At 35.7% G+C, this 10861-nt stretch overlaps 1 protein-coding gene across 4 annotated transcripts in view; it reads left to right on the plus strand.

Moving 5' to 3' along the window:
• LOC107751124 (mitogen-activated protein kinase kinase kinase kinase 3-like) overlaps window positions 1-10861 on the plus strand; it is a 91279-nt gene that overhangs the window by 71163 nt on the left and 9255 nt on the right. For 2 of the 4 annotated variants that reach the window (XM_016566734.1, XM_016566735.1), the window contains 6 exons: window positions 2575-2633; window positions 7064-7102; window positions 7942-8016; window positions 8940-8991; window positions 9697-9862; window positions 10491-10588. In XM_016566734.1, coding sequence (XP_016422220.1) covers window positions 2575-2633; window positions 7064-7102; window positions 7942-8016; window positions 8940-8991; window positions 9697-9862; window positions 10491-10588 — 489 coding nt within the window. Of the gene's footprint in view, window positions 1-2574; window positions 2634-7063; window positions 7103-7941; window positions 8017-8939; window positions 8992-9696; window positions 9992-10490; window positions 10589-10861 lie in introns of all 4 variants that reach the window. The other 2 variants (XM_016566733.1, XM_016566736.1) reach the window with 2 other exon arrangements.

The following is a 10861-nucleotide window of genomic DNA, read 5'->3' on the forward strand; positions in this document are numbered from 1 at the left end:
CCTTACTCTCTCCATGACTCTTACTGAAAAGCCTCCCATCAGCAGAAAGGCAGCAAGCGAATAAGGATATGACAGTTTGCTGCGCGAAGGAAATTTGGTTTGTTAATCTGCAGGGCAAAATCAATGAGGTTTTGCATGGCTGAAAGCTGTATTCCAGAGAGAGAGGAAGAGGGGGAAAATGAGTAATAGAGGTGTGGAAGCAGCAAAAAGAGACAGACAAAAATTAAAGAAAGAGTTTGAGAGCGAGAATGTCCTCAGGATTAATCATCAGTAACCTGATTATTATAGCAAAATCCTCTGCCTGAACATTTTCTGTAATGGATGAAGCACTGCAGCCAACTTCCCTCAAAAAATAAGACACACCGTTTCCCTTAAAGGGATACTCCAGATTTGTTTTGTTTTTTTAAACTCATCTTTAAAATATTGTGACTACTTCAGTGCATGTATTGGATATAAAGTCAGCATTTTTTTCTTATTCAATTCAAATTCTTAGAACATTCAAAACCTAATGAATAAATCATAAATAAATCATAAAAAACATACAGTTAATAAATGTACATTTTACAAAAATAAAACATTATACAGTTATTTTAAATCAATAATATGGTCACACTTTATTTTACGGTCCAATTCTCACTATTTACAAACCATTAGCTATGACTTTTGCCTCGATAAACTCCTAATTTGCTACTTATTAATAGTTAGTAAGGTAGTTGTTACGTTTAGGTATTGGTTAGGATTAGGGATGTAGAATATGGTCATGCACAATATGTGCTTTATAAGTCCTAACGAACAATCAATATGTTAAAGATAGGCATGCTAATAAGCAGCTAGTTAATAGTGAGAATTGGTCCCTACTAAAGTGGCACTAATAATTTTTGATAATTTTTAATAATTTTGATAACAGTAGTAATAATAGAGATGTTTTTTAGATAAATACAGTATATATTTACATATGATATATTATTTATACAAAAAAATACATTAAAATCATCTGGTTTAGGTGGAACATTTCTGTGTTGCCTAACATGTGGTTATTTGTTACTGATATAGGTGTTTGTTCATGCATATACGGATAACTTCCCTTCCATGTCCTTTCCTGGTATTCTCATGCGAATACCAAGTTAAATTAACCTTGTTTACTGTTTCAGCTGGTCATGACGTGTTGAAATTACATTAGCTCCCCGTCCAGCTTCCATTATAAGATTAGATTATTTACTGTAAACACGTTTTCTCCATGCACTGAGGGATTGTTGAAATTGTTGTGATAATCAACATGCCGCAGATAAACATTAGGTCGAAAACAACGTCATGTTCCTAAAGTATTCCTCACATTGCACATTTTCAATGTCTGAGGTTCTGTGTTTTATAGATACTGCCTCTGTTTTATGATTCTATTAATTCATGAACACTAAGCTATTTCAAGTCATTGCCTGCTTGAATGATCATATTGGCGAGTGGGAGGAGAGATGGCACATGGCCCAGTCCTCCCACAATGCTCTAATTAAGAGTAGAACATTGTGAGAACTTTGAATTAATTCCTTTCCAGCAGTCTTCTGCAATCTTAACAATTTTAATTGTATTTCATCAAAAAAAGTGAGAACTTAAGTTTTTCGGTATTGTCGGTCTGTCTAGGTGTATCCAATCTGTTCCATGTGAATACATTTTTACTTTTTACACTGTAAAATGTGATTACTGTTTGTTTAATTGTACTACAATTATTTTCAGTTCACCCAAAAATGAAAAATCTGCCTTCATTTACTCACCCTCATGTCATTTCAAACATACATGCATTTATTTTTTTTCTGCTGAACACGAAAAATTTAAAAAAAAAATTTGTGTGCATACAATGAAAGTCAGTGTTGTTTTGGACCCCACTGACTTTTACTGAATGCAAAAACTAGTGCTGTCAAACGATTAATCAAAAATAAAAGTTTTTGTTTTCATAATATATGTATGTGTACTGTGTATATTTATTATGTATATATAAATACACACACATACAGTATATATATTGAACATATTTACATGTATATACATTTATATACTTATATTTTATATTATATATAAATATATTTAATATATAAACATAACATATTTTTCTTAGATATATACATGCATGTGTTTGTATTTATATATACATAATAAATATACACCGTATACACACATATATTATGTAAACAAAAACTTTTATTTTGGATACGATTAAAGAATCCAAAGATGATTGTTGAAAGAGCTGTGTGCTTGCTTGCTAACGTAGAGCTAATAGAGATGAATGCTCATCTCATCATCACTTCCATTATGTTTATACTCACTAATAGACCTCAAAATTCAAAAACCGTTGTGAAACTGCATGTGTGGATTAATAGTAGACAACACTAATTACAAACAAAGAACCTAGAGTTCATAATTGCTGGACATGTTACGCAGATCTTACCATTCATGTTCTCTTTTCATGCATCTTTTGACGTGTGCATGAATGTAGCAAAGCTCTGTGTAAACGTACTTGTGTTCCGCATATTTTAAAGCTTAAGATGAAGATATACACTGCGACTTGCTTTCTCTTTGTTCCAGGATTTACAGATGGATTATGGGCAGGGATCCCCTAAAGGCTCCATCATGGGAGGAAATAAGTAAGTTTCAGCACACTGTTGCACGTTAAATAAAAAGTCAGACAATAAAAAATTCAATCCACCCCATAGAACTTTCAACTATAATAATTTTTAAAAACTACACAAAATTTTAAATTACATTTACATGTATAAAAACATTTAAATTATTTTAAAATATTTTTTCTATATATTTTATTTATTTTTATATGCTCTACAGTACCTTCATAAAGCCATAGAGTCTGAAAACCGTGGGTTTGAGGAAACACTGCATCATCATGTTGTCAGCTTGATGATGCATTGAGTTCAGTTGTATGTCAAGTTGTGTATGTTTTCCTTTCCCTGTATTCATGAGAGAGTTCATTCAGAGGTAAAGACACATGCAGGGTTTGTTCATGATGTGTGTGTTTCTCTGTACATCCATTTATCTCACACCTGACATTGCTGTCTCACTAATGTGACACTATGTTGCAGGTAGCTTTTGTGGGATCTATATGATTGTCGTTCTTTTATAATATACACACCCTGTGCCTTGTTGACTGTTTTTGCCATATAGTGAACAGAAGGTCGAGTACACCAGATGGAGTGGCAGTGAAACCATTCCCTCTGTGTTTGTGTGAGCGCCTGTGCGTGTGCTCAGAGGTGTTGCTCTCAGCTCTCATCAACAGATGGGTCCCGAGCACTTTCGAGAGACACCCCCTCAGCGTCACAATTCACCAGATATGAGCTGTCATCCACTCTCATTCAGTCAATTTTATGCACAGATACAGTAATCAGCCTCTGTTTGGTTAATGGTGGTCTCTGTAGCTGAAACAGTGGAATAGTAATTGTCAGGATGAATGGTCCAGGTGCGTGTGCTCTTTTGAAAATTGAATGCAATGAATTGAGAAGGCCATTTAATTAAATTTATTTAATGACGAATAACATGTCACAATATTTTTTTTTATTAATTTTAGTTTTCCTTATCATGTTTGTGCTTTATTGTAAATATGGCTAAAATGCACTCTGCTTTATGAAAATAAATATAAAGCACAGTTTTTGTTTTTGAGGAAATTAAGTGCCATCCGTCTGCTGGAAGACGAAACAATAGGTCTATGTTATTCTATGCTATAATTTACACATTATAGCTGTTATGTTGTGTATTTTTACTGCAGGTGGATTGTTGTATTGCATTCTATATAGGGCTGTGAATCTTTGGGTAGACAGCGAATCGATTCAATTCATGATTCATAGGTTTTCGATTGGATTCAAGAACAATTTTTGCAAATTCAGAACGATTCGATTCGATTCACAATTAAATTAAATTCGATTAACGATTCGATTCTGCATTCGTTAAGTGCATTCACAGGATTATTTAAGTGCTTCCCCTAAATTCTTTAAATGCTTAGACGGGGCAAATTACACGGCACAGCAGCCTTTATGGTTAGAGAACCATAGGTTAGAGAAAAAAACACTTTTGTCCATTGTTAGATGCTAGTTTAATGATGCTATGACATGGCATATGTAGAAATTTATGTAAGCCAAGATTTTAAAAAAGAGCTTTAAAAGTTATTATGTATAGGCTAACATTTTGTCACACCAGAGCCATCATTTCAGAAGTGACAGAAATGTCAAATACAATAATTTTATGTATGTAGCCTATGTATTATTATTTAATTTTTTTTACAAGGAATTCTTTTCTTATCTCTTTAAATTTGCTATAAAAAATCAAATATATTGCTGGACAATAATCAATCATTTGTAATCTATAATTTTTCCTAATGGCAATTTTATGATTGTTTTATATACTACAAACAATTATTTAAATTTTTTTGCACAGAATAAGGTAGAAAATATACTTTATAGTCTCTGTACTGTAATAAATGATATGTCAATTAGCACTGCATCATTCATAAATTTTATTTATTTATTGTGTTTATTGTCTTAACCGTTTCACCAGTTCATTCTGCTTTTTATTCAGCTTAGCTGCAGATATAGTCTGGCACGTCTTAAGTTATGAGCGCGAGATCACTTCTCTTTCAGTGCTAAAACTTCTTTATCTCATTTTCATAAAATAAAATGCTATAGTATTTAACGTTATCTCTCTATCGGCGAATGATGATTCTGAAAGAAAACGCGCCCAATGTCTGTTTGCTATAGCAACGAAGCCTACTTTCATGCATCTGATTATCAGATAAACCTTGCGCTCTTATTTCAAGGTTGTTGTTAATGCTGTGGTTATTTTAACAGTTTTCTTCATACATTCGGTTCAACGACATTGTTAAAACACATTTATCATTCAATGGATCTGTGCGTATGCTTTAGACACTTACATTTTTGCTCCGTTCACGCAATAAATGTGCAGCCTTCGACTGCTCAAGTAATGTCGTCGGTATGACCGAGAGCCATTGAAAAACTACAGAAAAGCAAAACTACTTCACTTTAGCATTACTGGCCACGAGTACTAAGGAGAGATCACACATCAGCTGCTCAAAAAATGTGTCAGTGAGACGAACGGAGAGCGAGCGCAATCCTGTGACAGTCAAAGGCGGTAAATAGTGGAGCGCGTGAAGGAGAGATGCGAGGGCACGAACACTGTTCAAGGTCTTCATTAATTCGTGCTTGTAGTAATTTAATGTGTATATATTTTGAAAACATTGAATCGCTATAGAAATCGCGATTCATTCGATTCAAAAATCGAAACAGAAATCATGTTTCAAGATCGATGCATATGCATCGTCAGGGTTTGTAATCGATGGATCAAGCTTTATGATGGAGAAATCCATCATGGTATTTTCTCTAGCACATGGTGCACAGAAATTTAATTCTCATGTTTAGGGTGGCTGTCGTCTAATATCGCTATAATAGCATGTTTTTAGTGACTTTATAAGAACTGCATAATTGGCGAAGGGCCCTATTGTTTTTCGAAGGATTATTCTTGTTCTCATTTTTCTTCAAGTTTGTTGGGGCTTTTGGGGCTCTTAACATGCTCAAAAACTATTGAAAATTGGCACACACCTTGGAGTTTGTGACCATTAGGGCCGGCCAGAGACTGGTTCACGAGCATGGCAAGGGGTCTCTACAGCTCCCCCTGGAATGCAGAGGGCCAAATATCATACATAATTGCATGCATGCATATGAAATTCGGTACACATATAGATCTCATTGAGCCGAACAACTTTCACACTGCATGTCATTAGCTCCACCCAACAGGAAGTCAGTTATTTTGGGTTTTGTGAAAAACACATGCTTAGAAATTTGATATACTCATCCTAGGTTTTTCATCTGATTGCCACCAAACTCGGTTGACATGATCTCAAGACATTGAAGATGTTAAATTCCTAAAGGACTTTTGATATCTCGAATGGTTTGGTTGTGGAGAGGCAACAAAGTTATTGTGAAGAAAGGGAAACAGGAAGTGTCTAATAACTTATGCATACATGTCTGATTTTGATGAAACTTCAGCAGCCTGTTCATTGTATGAAGCCAATCACAAAGGCCCTGTCCCAAATCTCACCCTAAACACTTGGCTTCTTCTGAGTGCACACTTTTGTGACACAATGCCACTTTGACTGTCGGGTAGAAGTCTGCTGCGGAGCTTGCTTCAGTGTGGGCTTGGCATAAGTGTGCATCGAGGGCGCATAGCGTCCATAAAGGAGGCACTCGCAAGCACCCTTCTGAACACTAAAATGATGAATGGGACATCCTACAGTCTCGCTGACTTAATGGGCGCACGCATACGGCAGCCATTGTAAGACCGCAAGTGCACATGAAGTGTGCCGTTTGGAAAAAGGCCATAGATGTGACTATTATGAGTCAAAAGTTATAGCGCCACCAACTGGCAGCAGGAAGTGTCATTTTCAAAATGCTTTGAAATCAGCCTCTTATTTTTCCTGATTTACTTCAGACTTCATTAGAATAATGTCAGAACAAGGCAGATGCAAAACTGGGGATCAAGGGATTCTTGATATCTTCAACGCATCAAACTTACATAATATTCTTTTCAGGTGTTTTTGAGGCACTTAAATTGAGACAAACACATCAGCGTTTTCAACCATTAGACACTGGCAAAAGCCCATAAATGAGCGCCAAGGTGGTGCCTCTATAGCGCCGCCTTTTGACAAAAGTGTGGGGGTCGGGGTTACTTTTTCCTACAGTCACCAAACTCAGTACATATATTGTTCTCATTAAGGCAGACAGCTTTCTAATTTACAGTCATTAACTACATTTCGGTTTGAATATGGATTTTTTTTTAAATCAGACTGTGTGTTATTGTATACTCCTCCTAGGGGATTCATGCAATTCACACAAAATTAGCAGTAAATGCTTGTTTATTTAGCCTTAAATCAATGAGGTCTAATGGGTCCCTTGATGTGTTATAAAACTGTTCATCATGTGTTTTTACATGTGCTTTGCATTGAAGGAATCACCTGTTTATGTACCATCTCCCTTTTGATAAATTCTTTTTTTTATAGGAGCCTCTTGAAATCTGTTGAAGAGGAGCTGCATCAGAGGTATGATGCCGTTGCTTTGTTTGTGTCCTTCACTCCTGTGCTCTTTCATTAGCTTTTTTTCCCCTTTGGCTTCCTCTCTCTCTATCTTTCCATCTTTTTGCTGCTCTGTCAAACTCTACCCGTACATCTCCCTCTCTCACTCTCTCTCTGCATAGCTGGTTTTTCATCTGATCAATATTTGATGTGACCTAACCTTGCCCTTTTGTGCTTGTCCGAGTGGAACCAAAGGCTGATTTGCTTGGCAATGCTGTGTTTTAGATCTGTGTTATTTTTGCCACAGTATTAGTTTTCCATTCCTCAGGGGGAAATTAACCAGTCTCTCTAAATGAAATTTACTCCAGATGCATGTCTAGATTGGTCTTTGGGATCGTCCTGTTATTAATTAGTCACACTTTGTTGGCCATCTTTAAAGGGAATTTCACTGAAACATCCTGAATTGCTGGATTATATATTCATGTAATATGTGTGTTACAGTACCTAAATGTTCACTTTGAAATCACAATTTCTTTTAATGTATATGGGCTCGTTCATACAGGACATGCTCTTGTATTCAAAAACAACTAACATAGTGAATTGGAAAATTACTTTCTTTGCATGGTGTCTTAAAAATATGATGCTCATAGCATGAGATGCTGAAAAAAAACAGCGATATATATCACAAAGGTCACACAAAGAGCATAGTTAGTGTGTATTTACATAGACTAACAATTAAAACTCAGAATGTCCTATGTGAATGACCCGTTAACCTTTAATCTTACCCATGGGAAGTCGAGGAAAGTGTTGCTTCAAATTAATAATCCTCAATGAATGAGTGCCGCAACCTTCTCAATCCTCATTAGGGGGCATGAGGCTCATTTGGAGGATGATGATGAGGGTGAAGATGATGGTGATGATCATGATGATGAATTGCAACAGTAAGTTCCTCTGATTCTGTAGCCAATCCCTTCTTGCTGCTCTAGAGGTTAAAACACTTAAAGATCATGATGCACTGGCAACTGTTTGGCAAGAATTAAAGTTCCTGTGAGACATTTATATATATATATATATATATATATATACGTATATATTTGACACATATTAATATTTCTTTTGAATCAAATATGGTTTTTCAATGCCCTTCGAAAATGTTGCCAGTGTATCATGACCTTTTTAGTTCCATGGGAATCATTCTATCATCTGTTTTCTTTTCTTACTAGACACACCATCTCTTTTTCCCTTCATTTAGCAATGCCATGGCTAGAAGGAGTTTTAGAATGTTGAGGTTCATCCAACTACCTCTTTAGCAATATTTTTCCAGGTTCAAATGCAAGTGAACTACTACCATGAAACTCGTAGCGTCTTCTCTTAGTGATGCTGACAAGCTTTCTTCTATATCTAAAGGAATAGATCACTCAAAAATCAAAATGTTGTCATTATTTATTCATCCCCCTGTTCCAAACTGAATGCTGTTATTAGCGACTACCAAAACAACACAATGAAGCACCATGTAAGTAGTCAGTATGACTTGTGCACTGTATTCCATTCTTTAAAAAAATCTCCTTTTGTTTTTCACGGAAAACAATAACAGCATACAGGTTTGAAATACCACGAGGGTGAGTAAATAAAAACAGCATTTTCATTATAGAGTGAATTATTCCTGGCGCATTTGATTGCATGCTTGTTTGTTGCCTGTTTCCTGTCCTATATTGTACCCCTGTTGGTCCAGTATCTGATGAAACAACCACAAAGGTCCATTAACATCCTGTTAATGCCCTAAATTATGTTTGTTAGTTGTAGCATAATTAGCATACATGATTAGCATTGTGACTCATCTAATTGGATTTCTGATTTGTTTCAGCACAAAAAGCTCCACTATGAGGCCTAAGGTCCCACCACCGCTTCCTCCCAAAGTAAGAATACAAAAAAGTTTTATTATATATAAAAACGTGGTTTTATAATAAACCTTTTTAGTGTTGAAAAGATACAGTAGCTTTCAAAGGTTTGAAGTCAGTAAGATTTTTTATTGCTTTTATTCCGCATAGATGCATTCAATTGATTAAACGTGACAGTAAAGAATTTTACTGAATTTTGACCTTTATATTTATCAGTGTTTTCAACCAATAATAATAAATGTTTCTTGAGCATCATATCAGCATAGTAGAATAATTTCTAAAGGATTATGTGACACTAAAAGACTAGAGTAATGACATCTGAAAATTCAGCTTTTCCATCCCAGGAATAAATTATATTTTAAAATATGTTAATTGTTATGTAAAATATGTCTTTTAAATTGTAATAATATTTCACAATATTACTTTTTACTGCATTTTTGTTCAAATAATTCCAGTCTTGGTGAGCATAAGAGACTTCTTTTAAAAACATTTAAAAAATCTTGCCAACCTTGAACTTATGAACCGTAGTGTGTGTTTAGGTGTTGCTTTGATTTAGCAGATTTATTTTGAGCATCCAAGTCCTTATTTTGCCTTGAAACAAGCTTATCGGAAATCAGTGAACAGCTTCTACAGTTTTTTTTTTTGCATCCACTTTTTTTTTTAGTAATCACAATATTGATCTGACAGGGTAGCGTGCTGCTAATTTTGTTCTGCCATTTCCAGCCAAAGCCCAGTCCCGGACCACATCAAAGCCCCTCCGGTGATCATGACGGTAACCAGGGCACTATAAAGCGCTGCCCGGGGCCTGAAAGCCCGGCTCGATCATCCATCAATGTACCCCCTCGACCTCCACCTCCTCGACTGCCCGCAAACCAGCTCAGCAGTTTAGGTAATGAGACCAATCAGGAAGAACATGGCCCTTGGGAAACCCAGGGGGATGCTGGGATATGTAGTCAGTTCGACGAGAGGCTGCAGGTCTCCTTTGACGAAGAGGAAGATCGTGATGAGGAAGGAGATAGTAAGACAGGCCCTCCCATTTAAACTTGGTTCAACCCCAGTCACCAATCCGTCCCATTGTTAGTTTCTTTAGTTAGCCCGTAGTGAGATTACATGTCATTCTTTCCTCTTGCCCTTTCTAAGAGAAATGGCGTCAGTAGTGTTGGCATGTGAAAATGTCACACACCCACTTGAAGACATCATGAGTCACCCACTCCACCCTTGTATTCTTTTCCTTGTCAAATTATTGTTCTCCTGTCAGTTAATGTTGCAATCATCATTTTTGGTTCATTACGCTTGTCTAGTTTTTGTTGTGTTGTAGTATGGTAGCTTCAAATCGCAACAGCAGCTTAGTATACAATGCTGCTAATGCTAAACTTCTTAACTGAATGTAGATAAAAATAAAATTTTCTTTACACGTGATTTGTGTGCACCCCTTTCTAGATACCTATGTGAAAACATAGTGTTAAGACTTATAAACAGAAAACTAAACTGTATGCTGTATCTTTTCTTACCCACAGGCAATGGAATTAGCCCATCTGAACACTCGCCCTCAACAGAGAGACAGTCCACAATGCCCCCTGCTGTTCCTATACCAAAGGACAAGAAAGATTTGCCAGTATGGCTTCATTTTAGTGCATTCCAATATTGTGTCTTGTAACACTTATGGCTCCTGGAGGAAGAATTTACGTTTGCTGAGTGCAAGTTTTTTTTAAATAATTTAATATTTTAATACTCTTAAATCACTCTTCACTTTTTAATGCACTATTATTAATATATTTAGTGATTAGATATTTGAAGAAATAGTTATTATTAATTTGTTTCATTATTATTTAATAATAATATAATTATTGTGTAACGTGTGTGTGTGTGTGTGTGTGTGTGTGTGTGT

The sequence above is a fragment of the Sinocyclocheilus rhinocerous genome, unplaced genomic scaffold (assembly GCF_001515625.1).
Source record: "Sinocyclocheilus rhinocerous isolate Xijiao unplaced genomic scaffold, SAMN03320098_v1.1 scaffold1413, whole genome shotgun sequence".
In the NCBI taxonomy this organism is placed as follows: domain Eukaryota; kingdom Metazoa; phylum Chordata; class Actinopteri; order Cypriniformes; family Cyprinidae; genus Sinocyclocheilus; species Sinocyclocheilus rhinocerous.